We start from the raw sequence: 20,235 nt of genomic DNA on the forward strand, positions 1-20,235 counted from the left end.
TGTTCTATTTTAATTATGATCGCAGCACATTGTTCTGTATTTCCCTTTTTCTCCTGAAGCAACACAACACAAACCGGTCAGCACTGTTTCATATACACGCCTCCACTTTCAAATGAGGGCGGCGAACACGCGGAAACTACCTTCATCATACGGTGCGTTCAGGTACTCACCGTAAATTCAAATCACCTCTTAGGCGTTCTGGTGGTTTTTGGTTAGAAAATTGTAAAATTGGTTTATTACAAGAAAGAAAGAAAGAAAGAAAGAAAGAAAAAGGAAAAACATGATGTGATGGTGGCGAGAATCATATCTCGGTATTAGTTTTTGATACGTAAGCACTATTGTGAAGGTATCTGTAATCTGCACTATGTAAAAATATCATAAACTGTGATATTTGTTAAGTGTATCAGTGTTTTATTAACCCCCGGGGCTCACTGGGCATTTAAGGAATAACTGTGATTTTTCCGAGTATTCCCGGCAGTACGTGAATGCAGCATTAATCCAACCCGAGCGGTGAGGACCTGAGGGGGATTTCAGTCCAGCCTCCCGGCCGAGTGTGCGCACACTTGTTCATTTAGTGAACACAAACAGACGCTGAGAGCGAAGCTGGAGCGAAGAATGTGACAGAAAACGGTTCTGTGAGTTCTTCATCAGCGCCGCCACATTTCGGCTCATTTTTCTCTCTGATTTTATTCTGAAGACACCATGGAGCCGATAACCAAGTGGACGCCAAAGCAAGTTGTCGACTGGATGAAAGGCAAGTGAGGCACTTTGAAAAATGTAGATTTTAGTCTAAAAAAATCTCATTGACTTCATAAAATGAGAAGCTGTTTAAAGGCTTCTGTGCCCCAGCGCAGAGTCGCTCCTCGGTTATCTCCTCTTAGTTTCGTAGAAACTGCGTGACAGCATACCTTCACTGAGGCGCATAACAATGGGACTACATTTCTTTGACTCTCACTTACACAAGAAGGACAAAGAAATGACACTTGGCTGTGTAAGCTGTCCCCTGACATGCCGCTCGTACTACTGATAACACTTGATAATGAGATTTATTTTGTCACTGTGCTAACACAGGAAATGTATTTGATTGGGTTTTAAATACACTGACTGTCCAAAGTTTGGTGTCATAAATCCCGAAGTCAGAAACAGGCAGGATCCAAGTGTCTCTCATTATGTGCTGCTGCTTTTTTATTTATTTAAACAGAAGTAATATTGATGTGTAACAGTCACTGTACTCTGGACTTTTAGAGCTTTAAAATCTCTAAAGAAAGTCCGAATAATTTGTCTGTAAATTTGCACGGATCTTTTTTTCTCCGTTAAAAAAATTAATTCTATTTCTAATTTTTGAGAGGAATGAGAGGTGTGCTAATTGCATAAATATTCTCTGAACCGGACTTTAGTCACAGCATAGGTATGCATGGCGTGCGGCGCAAGAAGCTACGTAGTGGATGGAGTAGTTGCAGAGATGCCATTCCAAACTCAGACACTGAAGTTTGTGTTCATCAGCCAGGAAAAAGAAGCGCAGGCTCTGCGTGATGGGATCAAAGCGTTGGTCTTTGTCCTGAAGGACATTTGGAAACTTTTTTCATATACTGATTTGTAACTCCGGGTTAAAGCTAACTTCTGTATTTTTATGGAAATGTAACAGGTCGTAGGCGGTGGTGTATTAACTGCTGAATGAGGCGTGCCTGCCAGTGCGCATCTATAGTTGGGGGTTAAAGGGGATTGTCAGGGGTTAGTTTCCATGTGTGCTGTGAAAAGAGCCTGACCGGGCATTTGTGGGTGGAGGATTAGTTGTCTATATGGGCCCCACTACTGTCAGTGACCTGAAAATCTGACTCAGCAGTTGTCTCTGTAGGTCCCAACTACTAGATTTGCAGACTCCTGCAAACACATCACAAGGGAAGAACTGACTGAAATGCACTGACACACTCAGGGGAGTGCTCCATGCTGAAGCTGGTGGATGAAAAGCAGTTGATGAAGTTTTGTTTTTTTACTTGAGAGGCTTCCAGGGTCACTGTGGTCTGGCTTTGCTAAATCACATTTACACAGAGGTGCTGTCATCGGTGTAGACGACAATAACTTTGTAAGCAGGTGGATCTGCATTTAAGCAGTCAGAGCTGCAAAAAAAATGAAGCGCTACAGTATTGCACTTCTTCCTTTGGTCATTTAAACTTCTTCCTGGGTTGGCTGTGCTCATGCGCCAACATTTTCTTTGTTAAAGAAAATGAAAAGGGCCTTTTTAAAGGAGGGCCAAAAGCTACCACCAGTTTTCACAGAGAAGAAAAGGCCTTGTTGTGTCCTGAGTGACCGCTGCACAGTCCACAGCCATAACACAGCATGTAACCACTTGTGTTGTTTGACTGAAGGAAACCTTGTGTAATCTTTTCATACCAAAGCCAAACGGCGTCAAACTGAAGGAAAGCGCACGCCCGGAGCAGGGTCACGGCCGCTTGTTGACCATTCGCACCAACAGCGAACACGGCTGTTTGCAGAGTTGCTGTGCGTGTGACAGAAGCCAAATTAAAGCTCTGTGCAGACCTTTGCTCCCGTTTGCCTCGGGCTGTTTCCCCGAGCTCGACAGGGACTGCTCTTGTGTATTGAAGCTGTTGTTAAACACCTCCATTGTTGCAGAGGATCAAGTGGTCGCTGGTGGATGTTTATTGTCACTGTTGATCCCTTTCAATTCAAACATTGTTGTTGTTGTTTTCTTTATGTGGGGACTGGATATGTCCTGAAGCACATTTGCTTCACCACAAGATCTTCCAGCTGGACCTGCAGTGCTCTGTGACTGGTATGCCATATGTCATGTGTGGGATTACATCCCCCGGGGAACTGACCGCACTTTCCTGAGAACACACCATGTTTTCAGTAAATGCATTTTTAGCTCATCGTGATGCTTTTGAAATGAAATAAGGCTTAGACATGCTGCTAGTCATTATCCAAATATAGTCTTGAGTACACAACAGCAGTGTTTGAGTGAAGGTGGTATTCAGTAAATACAAACACCTGAATAGGATGTAATTCAGATTTTTCTTACACCTGACTTTTCCACCTTGCAGTTGCTGGGAGGAAACCGTGTATCTGTAAATACAGTCTGATTGGGTGGCTTTTTGCTTTTTGCTTTTTTGCTTTTGCGATACAGCCTAAATGTCCTGCAGCGTTTTCCATAAATCTATCCTGGCTTATCAAATTTCAAAGCTCTGTGTCTGTAAAGCAGGTTGGACATGTAAACTTCAGTGATGGGCTTATTTTCAGCAAGGTACCATAATTAGCTTTGCTCATCTACTCAATAGTGGGTAGAAGAGTAGCAGCAAGTGTGTATTGATCCTATTTTTTTCCACTTCCAATCTGATCCAGAACCTGAAAATCCGATAACCAGGTTAAATTAGTAAGATGTAAATCCTCACTGTGTGGAAAAGACCGAGACCAATTCTTTTATGCCTCAGGTCAGCTTAAGCATCACTTCCTTAACTTCATTCTTCTAAATTTCATTAGTCTCATTTGAGCTCAGCGTGAGGGTCATTAGGTTTCTGTTAATCGCGTTCACGCTGGTTTCTCCTTTACGTCCTCTCAGTCTGAGTGCGCATCCTTCACCTGCTCCACACACACTTATCGAGTGTGGATTAGAGCAGACAGGAGACAGCTGAAGTGAAATCAAGTCCAGCAAAAGCTTCCAAAGAAGTGGTGAACCCAACACAAGACAATGACAGCATCGTCGCTGTGGGAGCTTTTCAGGTGTGTCCGCTCACTTTGACTACAGTGGGTGTAGCTGCAGTGAAACACCACCAACCTAATACTTGGATATCTTATCCAAAGATCAGATCAACACATCCTTAATGACAAGCATGTGCAAGCACGGTTCTGTCTCCCACCAAAGGGCCGAGATGGCGGTTATCTTGTCAGAAAGGTGACAAACATGTGCTCGATGTGCTTTTGTCTTTCACCAAGTTTGAACCTGAGAAAAATAAAAGGATTGTTGAGAAACTTCACTGACGGGTGCCTTCAGCAACCTTATCTCTGGAGAGGATAGGAAGGTGAGGGCAATGATGGCTCGTGATCCTTATCTGGCTGAAACAGAGTTCCTAAATGAGAGCAAGAACAGACATTGTCCAGACACCTCACCCTTATTAAGGCATCCTTTACCCCTGTTTTAGTGCCGGCTCTATCAGGAAAGTAGAGTCTATGTTTGGATAGCCACCACAAGCATCATTAATCCATTTTTAGCAGGCCTTACGCTGGAGCGACTGTGTGTATATGCATCAGGAGAACAAGTGTCAGATTAATCCAAACATATTCTGTAAGCTGCAGAAATCTGTCTGCTCCTTCTAACGACCTCACTTTGAAAAGGAAGTAACAGGATGGGATGATGTATTCAAGTGAAACTGTTTAATTCCCGTAAAGTCCGCCTTTGTTTTTTAACACTTTCTGCATCTTTAAGTTTAACCTGTTGAGTTCCAGTGATGCACACATAACGATGTTTCTTTAGAAAAGCGTTTAGGGGAAGTGCTGTAAGAGGATTCCCCCTGGGGAGAGGTTATTCAAAGGCACTGCAGTGGTTTTGTTGCTGTCACGGCCTCTGTGGCCTTTTTGTCACATGCATCCCAGCCTGACAGCATCAGGAGCTCCAACATTGGGGACTTAATTGTTACGTGACAAACACAGTCAGCTTCGGGGTTTTTCACACACTGATTTGGTCTGAATAAAAGACGGCTGCATAAATAAAACCTCGATAGGTTAAAAATGACCGCAGCTTCACCAGCAGCCGGCACTTTGTGTTTACACAGTATACTTTCATGCGTACGGCGCTTTATAGGTCAAGGGATTGTTATCAGCGCACTGATATCAGTTTGCATTTGCATGTAGAGCACATTATAACTAATTCTCACAATGTCAGCAGAGAGGAGCCCGAGTTTAACCCCACGTCCAAGCTAACCCGAAGCTACACCAGTTTGCTTTTCATTCAAATCTAAAATGTGCATTGCAAATCTCCCTGATGAGCTCAGCTTAGTAGGAGCCGTTTGGCCTCAGTCTGCCCTAAGAGCATTGGCCTGTGAGGTGCCATGCTTAAGTCACGGGACTCAAAGCGCCAACCTGAGGTGACGCAGCAGGCGAGTGTGTATTTACGAGTCACATGTTGACCGACCTCTCGTGCAGGGTTCGATTCCATCACCGATTGTTCCCGGTGATGTCTGTAAATGCTACCGGACCTGATGTGCGCTGGTACAGAAGTGGAAAGGAAGTGTGTGCCTGGGTTGATATTGTTATCAAAGCACTGCTAATGCATTTATGCTCAAATAAACACGGAACATGAGAGGAATGTAAGTGCTGTGATTTTATTTCCCCTCCCTCCTGCTAAACCAAACCAGCAGCTCTGTGAATGAGCAGTCCAAACAGGTCACACATGGCCTTTGTTGCATTTGGGGCCACCAGTTGCTTTTAACGGATTTAAAAATGCCGCAGCCTGTCAGGTCGGTCCCCCTCGCTGACCAAATACACACAAAGCTCTTTCATCCTGCCACCTGCTTACACTCTAATGGAGTGTAATGTCATTATGATTATAAAGTGATCTGTAGTTTTATGAACTGTCGCCTACTTTTGGGTTTAGCCGGGCACTTGGGTGAGAGCCAGATCAGTGCATGTTCAGACTAGTCCTCCGTGGAGGCTGACTGAATTCCTGTCTAGCTGTTCCCACAGGATGAAATTGTCATTCCTGTGGGAAATACATTCTTGTGACTAAGCTTTAATTTGCTTACTATCTTTTTTCTAATCCACTGTTGTTTATATATGCACAACAGAGGTGTTAGTATCACCACGCACATTTTTTTAGGTCTCCGTGCTCGTGTTTGTGTTTTCACTCGCCTGTGATGGTTTTTTGAATTTGTCAGCTCTCATTCACTGGTTACACAAGAGAGCGGCGATAGATGAGGCAGCAGTAATGGGCCAGTCTGTGTTTTTAAAGCATTAATGAGCCCACTATCTGCGCGGCTCCATGAGCTCTGAATGGGTAGATGAATAAAAGGTTCCTAAAGTCACCTAAACACCTAAAGTCTTTGTGGTTGTTTATACGTAGTTTTCCAGGGCAGATTTCTATTATTCTATTAAGAAAAGCTCATAATCAGGTGACAAGCCTCCGTTTTCGTTTTATCATCGCTAAAAAGTCACCTCGGGAGTCTTCAAAAAATTCCACAAACACATGGCAGTGAAGTCATACATGTTACACCAGCTGACGAGGACTTTAGTTTCACTTGACGCTGCACATTGTCCCCGGGCTTCCCCATCCCAGAATGGGGGAAAAACAACTATTTTTTTTTGTCACCCAACAGTCATCGCTTTTAACGTATGTATCATACTTCTAACTCATCCTCATGTGTCCAGTCAACATACTGAACCAACCATTGTTTTTTGTCTCAGACACAAACTCGGCGCGTTGTACAAAAGATTTTAGAGCAAATGTTGGCTTCGACTGTTTGGACAGGGAGTGGCGGCTCCTCTTTGAGAGATTTGTGGACCCGAAGAAACAATCAGGGGAGATTCTGTTGATCCTCCCTTTTGTTTCCAGTGGTGCAGCCTACCTGGGAAAACTCTGTCACGTGACCTTCCTCTCTGTTTGTATATGACAGCCTATTCCAGCTGTTTCTAGTCAACAGCACATTTATTATTTGCAGGAACAACTCTTTCTGTGAGGAAGATGCACGGCAGGTGCTGGCAAGAGTAGGAACAAAGCTCACCGGTAAAGTGTGAGTGTGTGTGTGTGTGTGTGTGTGTGTGTGTGTGTGTGTGTGTGTGTGTGTGTGTGTGTGTGTGTGTGTGTGTGTGTGTGTGTGTGTGTGTGTGTGTGTGTGTGTGTGTGTGTGTGTGTGTGAGTGTGTGAGTGTGTGTGAGAAGAAGCTATCATTTGTTTCATACAGCATGAAACAGAATGTAAGGACAGCACAGATCACATGCTGTGTGTTCGTGCGTCACGGGTGCCCTGTCCTGGCCTGTGGGTGACACACTGTCATTCAGTGCTATCTTTTCATTGAAGATGACTCACCCTCCCTCTCCCTCACCCCTTGCAGCAGGGAGAACAGGATCAGCTGCCCACTGCCTGTAGGCTGCCTAGTGATGTCTTGCGTTGCGTAATTTGTTGAAGTTCTCCTTTCTGTCATAAAGAGAATATTAGTCACGATTAATCCTTTATCCTTAATTGATTTATGGGAAAGCCGATCGCTTCTAGTCATGCTTATGTTTCTGTTTCTATTTCAAACGTGTGCCTGGCCGTAACGTCAGACTTCTGTTTGACAGACAAATGATGCTCTCAGTCTTTTCGTGTCCTCTTCCCCTGACCTGGCCATAAGCCAGGTTTCTCCCTCCCTCAAAATCCCGCCAAATCTCCCACCCTCCACTGTCACCGACCTCTTCCCACTTCCCCTGTCACTATAGCAACCTTAACTTTATTTACAGCCTCGGCCAGTCTGGTTGACAGCCGTTGTGGCTGAGGGGGCTGACCACCAGTAGCACTTTGCACTGCTGCAGTAAAACGCTGTGCTGTGGAGGGTTGTGGACCTCCAGTGTGTCGGGGCTAGAGATGAACCTCCTGTCGGCTTAGATCGAGCAAACGCTCAGCTCGGCTCAGCTTTGCAGCAAAGTCGATCTTTTTACTGCTTTTCCCCGTGGTAGATTTATGTCAGTTAGCAGGTTCTTATCCAAAGATGCTTTTCCTCAATCCAAATTAGGATTGCACTGCATTCAACCACATGAGCCACTGGAGCAATATGAAGATATCTTTAGTTTAATTAAAGGCCTCTTTCTGTCTGTCTGTCTGTCTGTTTCAGAAAGCATTGTCATGCAACAGAACAGCACAATGGATGCAAAGTTAGATTTGTCTCTGCTAGAAAATATGTCCACATGCAGCGTCAGGAGGACGTCTAGCACAGTATTCCCATGGCAAACTAAATCAGTGGGACTCATTTCCTCCCCCAAAACATGGCTCATCTTTATTGTGGTTTCCATAGGCAGCTATTATGGTGCTGGTAAATTGGTCTGTAATCAGCATGGAGGGCCACCCTGGTCATACACCGTACATGTGATGGGAAAATACTAAACAGAGTTCCCGTTTTTTGCCTTCAACCTGTGTGTCTTAGTGGATTTGGCTTTGAACCCGTGTTTCAGGCCTGCTCTGGATGCAGTGTTTTAAAAGTGTTCATTTTCAGCTTCTGTCTCTGACATTTGTTCCCTCACTTTTGCCTCTTTCTCTCCATCACTGTCTCTTTGCAGAACACAACAGTCTTTAATTATAGTTTTTTTCTTGGGACAGTGATGCTTAGGTTGTAACAAAGTGAGTGCTTTTGAAGTCGTGTTGACACGAAAACAGCGCTGTGCAGGCTTCACGGAGCGAGCGTCCTCGTTTCTGTCTGATTGATCACCTACTGCGATCAAAACTACAACACTCTGTTCTTAAATGATAAAATCAGCAATTGTGTTATGTACTTTAAAGCTTTGTGACTATGTTTTGATGTTTGTCAACAGGTTAAGCGCAACAATATGAGGCTTGGTGGGGCCAGGAAGACAAAATATTGTGGTGGGTGGAGAGGCAGGAACAGGAGAGAGGTGGGGGCAGCTTGAGACATTTCTGAGGTCTTTGTTGCTTTCTTTAGAACGTGTTTATCCTGCGGTGACGAGCTGCAGCGTGGCCAGGCGGCCGACTGGAGAGCGATGGGTATTTATGTTGGCCTGAGAGGTTATTGCTCGAACTCCTTCGCTTACCTGCGTAAACTATTACCTCGTGGTGCCTCGTATCATTTTCTCAAGAGACAAGCAGTTTATATCCGCTTTTATAAGCCTGATCAACCCTCTGCCATGCACCCACATTTATTTATTTATTCATTTTGCACCCTTGTTCATTAGCATAGCTCCAAAAGAAATCACCCACGACAGAAACACATGTAGCTGATTACTCACGGGAACAACTAAGACGCAGATTTTGTTGCTTTAAATGCTTTTTGTTGCAAACCATCATGTGTTGCATGATGAATTTAACGTATCTGGACTGACACAGTCCGGTGTCCTCATTCTAAACCTGTGATGTGAGCAGTTCAGTGTGCAGCCCGTTACTTCTGCAGGATAAGAAATGAGCTCTAGAACCAGCGTTCTGTTTATTAATCAATAAAAAGGTCACATAAAATGATTCTTGAACACAAATTTGATCTTCCTAGAAAGTCTCGTGACTTACAAGCAACTGCAAAAGTGCATCTTGCAAACATTCGATTAGCTAACATTTCTGACACGGGCACGATTAAAGATGTCTTGCATGCACAGGAAATTAAAAACAGTGTAATACAGCTGAAAATGCTCACACTCTGCAATAATACAGGATAGCTTATTGGTTCAGAAAGTTGTTGAACACAAGAATGGAGACTTCCATATTGCTGCCTGTCCTACATGTACATAATAATGACTGATGGGAAAAATCCACCATCCAGTAACTGCTTACTGTCCTTTCTTAATCACTTAAAAAGTAAATCACCAACAGATAATGAAGCTGGCCATTCACAGATAGCCAGTCTATTCATCCAATTGCCTGAGTTTAATCTGAATGATCAGGATTAACTGGATAGTCCCTGTCACCTCTCAAAGCTTCAGATCTAAGATGTCTAATCTAATCTAAACCCCAAAATCATATTCAACACAGGTGCAGGTGTAGCTCACTCAAACTGCCCAAGAATCCCTAATATTATATGCATATAGGCCAACTGTATGCAGCTGTTAGAGGTTCCACGTGTGGTGTTGAGTAACTGTATACAAGGAAGGAATTTTTAGGTTTAAACTCAGTGACCCAGTCAGCCAGTTTCAGTCTTATCCCCACGCCTCTAAATTAGGCAACAAGTGTTTTTGTTGCTGCAGGTTCACAAAGACACTCGTACTCATGCGCCCGCAGCAGTGTGCTCATCTCTTTTCCATGTTTCTTGTTCTCTTCTGTCTTCTGATGTCATTGTGACCAGAAGTCATCACATAACAGCCCGACCAAAAATACCTCACTTACCTCCTCTTCTCCTCCGCCCAGACCTCCATCACCTGCAGACCTGACCTCTCCCCTTAGTCGATATTAACTGAGCTGTCCGACGTCCCCCATCCCTTCCAGCTCATTCAAACTTAGAAATCTAAAAAGGTAGCAGTCACGTGACTTGGCCTGCTGTGCTGGAGGTGAGGATTAACTGAACCTAAGGGGCACTCGTACTTGCTGAATGTGCTTCAGCCATGACAGCCCCCCTGAACTCTGACCCTTCAGCTCTCATCAGTCATCGTCCATCACCCGGTGAGAGACAGGGCTGCTTTTGTCTTCTGTGGAGGGGCCAGCCTCAGCTGCTTTTCTCCCTTAGGAAGCACACTTGGGACATGTAGCTGCCAGTTTGTAGTTGTCTGTCTTTAAGATTAGGGTTCATAAAGTGAAACACTCTGTTAGCTGGAGGAAGTGATGATAAGATTAAAGCATGGATTATACTGGGCCGTAGCCAGCTCAGCAGATAGGAAATGCCAGGAATGAATTAGCCTGCAAGGTTTTAGCACTGAAGGAAAATGTGCATCTAATATATATTGTGATTAATATTATTATTTATATTAATATTAACAGTTTGTACTGTCTGCAGAAGAAGAGACAACAGGCGCAGCAGACATGGAGAGCATCATTGTGTAACTTCTATCCCCAGCTCCCAGTGTGTGTACAGGCTTTGTTGTTGTCCTGTGAAGTCATGCATTAGCAGTATAGTCGAGAGGAGCTTTTTCTTTCTTTTTAATTACTGCACGGCCCGGTCCAGCCAGAGACCATTGTGCCAAAGCGCTGCGAGTTCCCACAATGGAGCTGCTCAGCAGAGAACAATGAATCAAATTCCTGACCGTTCCCCACAGGTTCAGAGGCCGGGCTGACAAATAAAGACAGCGGAGTTACAGTGGCTTAGCTATTCTACACCCAGTAGCTTTCCCAGTGGCCACCCCTGTGGGGATACTGGTTTATGTGTGTGTGTGTGTGTGTGTGTGTGTGTGTGTGTCTGTTACATGGTGGCAACTGCTCCCACTGGGAGCACAGGGAGGGGTTGAAAGATGGGGGAGGGAGATTGTTTGTTTCTTTCTGTTGGGGGAGAAAGACTGCGTGCTCTTTTACTAATGTAATCAAACCCCTGAGAACGAAAAGTTGGCAACCAAACGCTGCACTGAAAAGCTTTATGGATCTGAACTGATCAGGTTTTTTTTCCTTGGGACAAAGATGTGAACTTGTTTCAGAAATCCTGTTCAATCCTGTTTGCTGTTGTTTAATGTTATTCATCACAAATACAGAGTCCTGGGCTCTTATGTGCTTTAGACAAAAAAACAGCCAATTGTTGAGATTAGGATAAGAATAAACTAACCTTTTGCAAAAGGATGTGCTCTGTTTATATTGCCAAAACTGTGTGCTTACACAGGCTTTAAGTAGGCTGCAGAGCTTAAAGGCCACTAGGCGGGTCTAGTTCCATTTATGTTGTCCAGATTGTCCAGCTCTTGTCCTGAAGGTTTATCCATTGTACTGCTAAACTTTTGCTGCTAACCTGGTTTGCACATAATCACTGTTTACTGAAACAGTGTGTGGTGGTGAGACCCCACCTTGAACAGCAGGTGCCACATTAGACACAGCCAGACCCCCTAACCTCTAACCTCTAACCCTGGCTTTTGTCAATCATCTTCTGCACTGTCAGTGATTACAGTCTTTTAAACTCTTTGTGACACTGGTACTCTCACACGTTCTCTCTGATTGTTCCCGGATGAACAGAATCAACTTTATGGGATTTCCTCACCTGGATCATCGAGCATCTGTGGGCTGGGAATGAAGTACTTATTTGCAGACTCAGGATGAAGGAGTTCTTTGTGATGCAAGATTTTGGTTCAGATTTTGAAATGTGAGGAATTTGACAAGCAAACTCTGTTTATTTTTAGAAAAGTGAGATTTATCATTTCACAGCTTAAGGTAAAGTCTTCAGAATGCTAAGTTAGCCTGCAAAATGCATTTACACTGATATGAAGTGGAAAACAGCAGATTCTCACATCTCACACTGGACAACTTTGAGCTAAAGAATGATGAAGCATGAACCAGCTGTCAAAATGCACACAGTAATTTAGACTTTTTGATGATGAAAATAGAAGGAGGTAAGTGATTGTCCGGTGTTTTGGTGCTTTGCTTCCCGCTTTACATGCACTCGCTCTGGTTTGAGTGCCAAGCGGTTCTCAGAGGCCATAAACCTCCAAAGCATTTCATCCTGTGCAGGCTTTTCAAAAGCATTCACACACTCCTCCCCTCTGCTTCCCCCTTTACTCAATTCACAATAACGTGACACTCTATCTCTTTTACTGGTTTCTCTGCCCTTTAATGAAAATTGATAGTCTCGCACACACACACACACACACACACGCCCTAACAGCCATTGATTGAGGCACAATAAATGTTTTATAAGCCTCACTGTTAGGAGGCTTTTTTTAAGTGTCAGAGGGAGTAAATGTCCCCTTTCTGTATTTGGCACAAATAAAAACATTTAAAATACCAAAAAACATTTTTAAACCTAAGCCGGAACATCACGGAGGGATTTTCATGATGCCGACAGCTCTGACTTCTAGGAAAATTCTTGCCAAAGAATGAAAGTGAAAATAAGCTAAAGGAGAGGATATCCCCTCATCAGTTAGTCCTCCGATCAATTAATTCCAGTGTTTTCTGATATCTACTCTGTGTTTTTTCTAACAGTTAAGATCCTGCAATTGGAGCCCCTTCAACTCTTTTTGTAGCCTAAACCACAACTTTCCCTTGTTGGTGGTAGGACGGTGGCACCATTCCACAGGAAATGCCTTTTTAACACAGCAGGAAAGGAGACTTTGCCCCGTCCAGATCCCACGTCTTTGTTTTCATCTAATCGCATTAAGTGACTGGCCCTGTGTTTGTGCTTGGCTTGTGTTCATGTCAGTGTGGGCTCAGGCCAGTGCTCAGCCCCTTTCCTACAATGCAAAGTGGATTGCCTCGCAGAACTCCGGCCAGTCGAGGGTTAAGCCTAAAAATTCTCTGAAGTCCTGCCTAAGATTAGCATGCCGAGGAATGAGAAAAATGTAATGAGCCTAACTGGACTTGACTAGTATGGAGGCTAATGGTTAACGAGTCGTGATGGATTTTCTCTGTGATTCAGTGGAGATGACCTGAGCTCTCACACATAGATTATATTTTCTGAAGGATTAAAATTGCTGTCAGAGTGAACTTTGATACCTTAATGAGGTTTTAATGTGTCTGAGAGCTGCTCTTTTATAGGCACTACAGCCATGTGAACAGAAATATTCGCTCTAAAGTCAAATGCTACCATAAAACATGCAACAGGTGTTAAATAGTTTGACATAAGTTTAAAAAAATCATGAGAAGTGATGGTAAAAATGTCCTGAGGTCTCTTGACACTCGAAGATTCAGAGTATTTACCTCATGGGAACTCTGTGGCTGCAGAGCTCGCTGAGTCACCTGACGACAGTCGTCTGATTTGTATTCTGATTGGAGGATGGAACTTTTTAAACTGAGCCCTGCCCACAACACCAAAATGGTTTAATTTCAGTCTGAGTCCATAACTCAGAAAATATCTTTTATGGCTTTTTTTAAACTGTTGTGCTTGTATTCATGCTTTAATGCATTTTAATGCAGAGTGCATACTACAAGTATTTGCATGCAATTCAATATTGTTTGGTCAGGAGTGACTGTCACATGCACACCTTTGTCTTTGCGTTATGCAAACTCTCTACAACAGGTGCACAAACTGAGCCCCACAGGGACATAAACATATGCGGTGCCATTTAAAGACAAAGCGACCACAGAATAAACCCACAGGGCTTCACTCATACCTCTACGTTTGATAAGGACCCATCTGCAGATGTCGCACGTGGCCAGGCTAAAATTGTCAAGTCGCTTTTGAACTTGGATGCCCCACTTAAAATATATCACCTAATCATGCGCCGCACTAAGTAATGTCAGTTGTGCTTCGTGCATGTGCTGAGGTCTGAAAGAGTGGGAGAGTCTTGCAGCTGACGGGTCTTTCAGAGGGAAACGGGGCGCAGGGCCATGTAGCTGCAGCTGCCGCCTCTGTGTACGCTCTTTGATGGCGAGAGGCGATGGCGTTTATTCCACACCCACAGCTACACACACTCACAAAACACACAAAGGCTCATTTTCTCCTCTGTTGTTTCAACTTTGCTTTCTGGTCCCCTGAGGGGTGCATTGCATGCATAGGGAGGGGAGTTTGGTGCATTTGTTTATTATAATGCACAGCTTAGAAATCATATGCAGTGTGAGATGAGGCTGTTTCAGGTCTCTGCAGTTCATGTGTGAGCTGCATCCCTGTAAGTTCAGTGACTGTAGCAGTTGGTGTCACAGTCCAAGTCATTTGTTAGTGGAGCTCGGAATAGAAGCAAGGGGACACCCATGATACTTATTGCAAACACCACACCCACATAGACCTAACATGCATACACACAAATACAGCCACCCATTGTTTAACCAGTCTAACAGACTGAGAGCTCTCAACCGTTACTCTGTTTATGGTTTGTTTATCCAGCAAAGCCAGCCATCCCACCTGCTCCTTATCTGGACGCTGCACACGCACTCGTGGAACGTGCTAAAAAACCTGACATCACCTGATTTTTGTGGTTTTGTTTTGCATGGCGACAAACAGGTTTGTGAATGACATCAACATACTTTGGTAAGATTATCCTCATTCGCTGTTTCTTTTCCCTTTTCCTTCTTGTGTGTGTTGTAGGTTTGGATGACAGCTTGCAGCAGTACGTTAGCAACTTTGAGCGGGAGAAGATCAGTGGCGAGCAGCTGCTGAAGATCACACATCAGGACCTGGAAGAGCTCGGCGTTGCCAGGATTGGCCACCAGGAACTGGTGCTGGAGGCTGTCGACCTGCTATGCGCTCTGGTCAGTAGATCTGTTTCTGGTTGAATCTATGTGATGATGTTATAAGCGGCACCTCAGGAAGGCTCTGTTGGTCCCTGACCCTCCCCCCTCGCTCTCATTCACTAAAAACCCAACTGGTAGTTTCTGGTCTGGCAGCTAAAGGAACTAGCGATGCAGAAGAGCTCATCGTTTCCCACACATCTCACCTCATGTGGAGGCATCGCGACACATGAAGCAGCCTGAGGACACTGGAGAAGAGCAGTATCACTCAGAGCAGGTCACAGGTGTCACAGCTGTGTGGCAGTTTGTAGATGTGGGAGATAACAGAAGCTGATCCTAATGGGTAACATGTCGCTAGCAGTGGCAGTTAGATGTGTTTGACAGATAAGATAAGAAGCTCCTCCCCCTTTCTCGCTATATGTGCACCAAATGTATACGTACTTAAGCTGTGTGTTCATCAGTGTCAGAGGAAATGAAAAGTTGATTTCGTGCTTACTCCTGCAATCATCTTCACTCCTAATCCCAGGCTGAATCTCTCCCGGTTCAGTATCAAAATCCCATGTTTGGCTCCTCTTGCTCACTTTGAGTCACGCTGATCTGCTGTCCATCACCACAGATTCCAGAACAGCTTCCAGCTAAAATGTGTCTGCCTGAGACCTGCAGGCGAGTAAAGAGTGATGAAACCTTCCGTGCTCCAGCTGAAAGAGAAACAGGTTCTCCAGCAGATGGGATCGATTTGGAGTTTTATCACTTCCTGTGCCATAAAAGTCCAAGCTTGTGGTCCCCGCGTTTTGATCAGTGTCAGCATCTCTGTGCTCTCTTAAAACACTTTACATTAATCATTTGTGGCATGGTTATTTTTGCTCCAAAGCTATTTAAATGTTAAATCTTTCTTCTCCTGCATGAGGCGGAATGGAAAATTGTGGGTAGATTTGGAGCTACTTTTACATTTTTTTTTCTTACCACACAAAAGCCACATTTGAGTTCTCGTGCATTCTTAATAAAGCAAGTGTACGTGCGCTTAGCTTGGATCTTATTATCGTTCCTTGGCTTCTTTGCATTGGAATAGAGTCACATGAACTGAGCTATTAATATACACAATCTACAGGAAGGAGGCTGAAGTATCTAATCTCATGACAAAGGTCCTACCTGTCTATATATCAGTTTAATTGTGAGTGATATGCAAAATATGTTAATCTCTTCCCTTTGACACAGTTTTTGACAGTTTTTCCATCAATGCACGATAAGCTCCTGCCTCCTATCAGTGCTCTACCTGTAGTCACCGCACTGGACAGGTGGAAGCATTCAGCTTCAGGTGTTTTTTTTAATTGGATTTATTTATCATAAAATTTGCACCATGTGTTGCACTATCCCAGTAACCAGGCCCAGGTTTTGATTCATCCCTGGAATCTTTTGCATCGACAAAGTGGAATCTGAAGTGCTTTCTCTCTAAGATTTACGGTAAAACATGCTGCCAGTTTGTGCTTTGGTAGTTGGTGCACTGTCCTTAACCTTTCACCCCTGATTAAAGCCTTGCAGCATAATGTTTTTTGTCCGTTTGGGGTTTCCCTATTAAGAAAGGGGCCTCAACCTTCCACTGGGCTCATGGGAGGAAGTGAGGCCCCCGATTCAATTAGCTTTTACTCAAGGTCACTGCAACTCACAGGAACGCAGCCCAGCAGCACCCGAAACCCCCACACGCTCTCACACTTTCACCCACTTTCTCCCTCTTTTTTAAATTGACTGGGAGGTCAGACACTTCCTGTTGACGTAGAGGCCCTTTGCTGCAAGGCTTTGCTCTCGCTTTTTAAATGTTTATGCATGTGTGCACATCTTTGTCTTGTTAATAGTTACAAACCTAAATCATGATGAAAGATGAGCTAACATACAGCGCTGCAAACCTTTAGGACGCATTCGTACTCGTCCTCCTCCGTCCGTGCAAAGGAGATCAAGACCAAACTGCTGTCTAGAGACAAAGAAAGAACACATCAATTCGTTTTACTGGTCTTCTCACGAGCCTTGATGCTTTCTGCAGAGTCGTGCTGAAACTCAGCACTTCTTTCATCACACAAGCATTAGCTGCAGCCATTGAACACAGCTTCATCATGGGCCACAGCGCTGCTGCAAATGTTTGTACTGTTGCTTAAAGATATGTCCTTTATAGTCAAGTCTGAGGGGAGGAAGCACCGTGTTGTGATAACCGTTCTTGATTTCTCCTGAGGAGCCTAAAGTCAGCGAATAACCTCTTCAAAGAGCCCCAGAAAGGCCTTACTTTAAAAATACAATCTGCCATCTTGGTTTTTGATTAGCTTGGTGCGTCTAAAAAGGACACTGCAAGAATGTAAATTTGACTTGAAATGTTGTGAGGATGAAAAATGGGTTGAGTGAAAACGCAGATTTTGCTCAGACGTGGTTTTTAGCTCAGCTGGCAGCGTGGGACAAAAGCTCAGCGGACATCTGTGGGCCAGTCAGAGCCGCTGCAGCGAGCCTGCTAATGAAAAAGCCAGGAGAGATGTTTGATCTGGAAGCAGCTCACGCCGCCTTTGTGCTAAAGTTACACCGAATGAGAAATAAAACCGCCAAGTGACTTTTCTCTCTTTTTTCACATATTCCTTGATCATGTTTGCATTTCCTTAATGATGTTTCAACAAACCATTTCATGCCAAGTGTGGCGTGAATAATGCTGCCTACAGCTACTGTTTGACTAGTCCGATTATTCCAGTGTGTCCCCGGAGAATAAAACTGGTCAAATGTATGTTTTTGAGCCCATGTTGGCGAGGGGCGGTGGAATAAAAGGAGACGCTAACCACTTGCAGATCTCGTTTGTTGGTTGCCAAACACGTGCCGTGTTACTCCTTGCAAAGCATATTTAGCTGCTGGCATGTCACTGAGAGTGCAGCGTTTGCTGGCAGCGATGTAACATCCTGTAAGCTGATATTTACCAGGACAAGAGCCAGGCTGTCCTTCCACTGTGTACATATGGAAAAAACACATTATTCCAATTTTTCAGCTGCAAGAATGCAAAACTTTAAACGCTGTCGACTGTGATTAAAGGGGAATTCTGTTGCTGCCCAGTTTCCTGCAGCAGCTCACTTCACAGCTGGTTTATAGTGTACTCGCTGATCTTTGAGACCGGCATACATCCCTCTTCTAAATAAGAGGAATGTATGCAGGAAACAGCTTAGACTCAGGAATGAAAACTTCACACCGCTTGATAAGAATCAGGTGATGGCACAAGTACACCCTCTCTCACACCCCAGAACAAATCTGGAGCTGGGTGGGGTAATGTGTTGTTCACGATGTTCACAGACAAGTGAACTTAAATCATATCTGTCAAATCAATGATTACAGCCTTTCAGTGGACGGGAAACAGCTTGTTTTCACAGGGAGGGACCATAAGCCTCGCAGGTAGACTGATTGATGCTTTGATGTTGAGTTTGATTGGCACGAGCGCGCTCTTAAACCCTTCTGTTATGTTTAATTTGCTGTTTCAGAACTACGGAGTGGAGTCAGACAACTTGAAGAATCTGGTAGTGAGGATGAGAGCTGCCACCAACAGTCTGCACATGGCCACGGCCGACCGCAGGAAAAGCCCCGCCTACGATGGAAGCGCCTCGCGAAAGCCACCTAACGACTTTCTTACCTCCGTGGTGGAGCTGATCGGTGCTGCAAAGAGCCTCCTGGCGTGGCTCGACAGGTAACCCTTTGTCACGGCCTTAATGAGATCACATCAATGTGGAAGTGTCACGTTCGATCACACTAGTTTGAAATAAAGATGCAATCTGATATGCAAAAAATCGCTTTTTAAATCCTAAAAACAGAAAACGAGTCTGTTTATAATCAGACATAAGAGTTCATTTTCAGCATTATAAAGACCTTTTGCATGTCAGCTTAACATTATATCCAGCTGGCAGAGTGTCCTGTGCTGCTGTTGACCTGCTCCAAAACACATTACGCCATAAAAGCCGAGCATATTAAGCAGGTTGCCAGGATTAAGTGTTAGCTGGCTCAAATTAAGCTTCTCCTTTTTTATGACAGGCTTGGCTAAAGTGGTGCATTGATGTCATTGTTTAAATGGTTGTTGTGATGCTGAAGTGCAAGCAGAGCCAAAGAAAATTTATGGCTCAGGTTTGTAGGTCATTAGGCTTCTCTGACTTACATTATTATTAGATCGTAATAAACTATTTGTACAGCACATTAGCTCAGCAAGTAAGTCTTTGCACATTTGTATTAGATCTGTTTCTGGTCGGACTGCATTTTAATGACTTTGCAACAAGTTTCTTGTTTATTAACAATGAAAATATATAGAGACGCATTTCTGGCACACAAATAAAATAAAGTAATCCTTATTTTTTTGTGCTACTGGCCAGTAAGTACTATTTGTTTTAAGATTTGTAATATAGTCAGACATATTCCAAGGACTACAAACTGGTTTTTGGAGTTATAAGCATATGTTTCAGATGGAGTGAAGTGAGAAAAAGAGAGAAAAGATATAAGCTGGCACCAGAGTGGCTGCATACTTGAGAAACAACAAGCCTGTCAGTGGCCAAACACGGCAATCTGAGCGAGTACAATAAACCTGAGCTCATCTCTGCAGTCCATCACTTGTTTCCAATGTTCTCTCTTTCCTTCTTTGTCCGCTCGCAGGACGCCTCTTACAGGGATCAGTGACTTCACAGCCACCAAGAACCAGATCATTCAGCTGTGCCTGGAGCTCACCACCACAGTTCAGCAGGTCTGCATGCTAGTTAGTTCAGCAGAACATGTGGAACATTCCCTGCAGAAACACACACACACACACACACACACACACACACACACACACACACACACACACACACACACACACACACACACACACATATGCACACAATAGCTTTTTTCCACTGAGCACATACCAGCTCAGGGGCACAGACGTGCAGGATAATGTGTAGGAGAAGAGTGTTATGGGAAATGTGGTCTGGCAGCCATGACATGAGCCTGAAGCCAGCAGTCTGAGCACATTATTGCAAATGCTGCTGTTTTTTTTGGGATCTTTTCCTCCACGCGCTGGTTAATGAGGAGACCCCCTCGGTGTGGGGACGTTTAATGGTAAACGTTGCTTTTGTGCTTCCAGTTTCATAAAACCCACTAGCGCTCTTTTAGAGGTGGCTGCCAACATTCCCCGGGCTGCTGCTCCTTCGGCCATGTGGTTCCTGTTTTTGCTTCTCCGAGATGCTCACAGTGGGAGACCAAACCGTCTGAAAGCATTTCCTGTGTGTAGGTTTAGTGGAAGGATTGAGGAGGTGGTCCTTCAGACTGCCGGAAAGATG

The 20,235-nt window shown here is 44.2% G+C and overlaps 1 protein-coding gene across 2 annotated transcripts in view; it reads left to right on the forward strand.

Moving 5' to 3' along the window:
• The first annotated feature begins 508 nt into the window (after positions 1-508).
• LOC100699833 (connector enhancer of kinase suppressor of ras 3) overlaps positions 509-20,235 on the forward strand; it is a 44,689-nt gene continuing 24,962 nt past the window's right edge. Inside the window, exons 1-4 of one of the 2 annotated variants that reach the window (XM_005477656.4) lie at positions 509-754; positions 14,781-14,944; positions 18,418-18,620; positions 19,571-19,658. In XM_005477656.4, the coding sequence (XP_005477713.1) occupies positions 703-754; positions 14,781-14,944; positions 18,418-18,620; positions 19,571-19,658 (507 nt within the window). In that variant the 5' untranslated portion in view covers positions 509-702. Of the gene's footprint in view, positions 755-14,780; positions 14,945-18,274; positions 18,332-18,417; positions 18,621-19,570; positions 19,659-20,235 lie in introns of those variants that run through there. The other variant, XM_019349025.2, reaches the window with a different exon arrangement.

This window comes from Oreochromis niloticus, linkage group LG19 (assembly GCF_001858045.2).
Source record: "Oreochromis niloticus isolate F11D_XX linkage group LG19, O_niloticus_UMD_NMBU, whole genome shotgun sequence".
NCBI lineage: Eukaryota > Metazoa > Chordata > Actinopteri > Cichliformes > Cichlidae > Oreochromis > Oreochromis niloticus.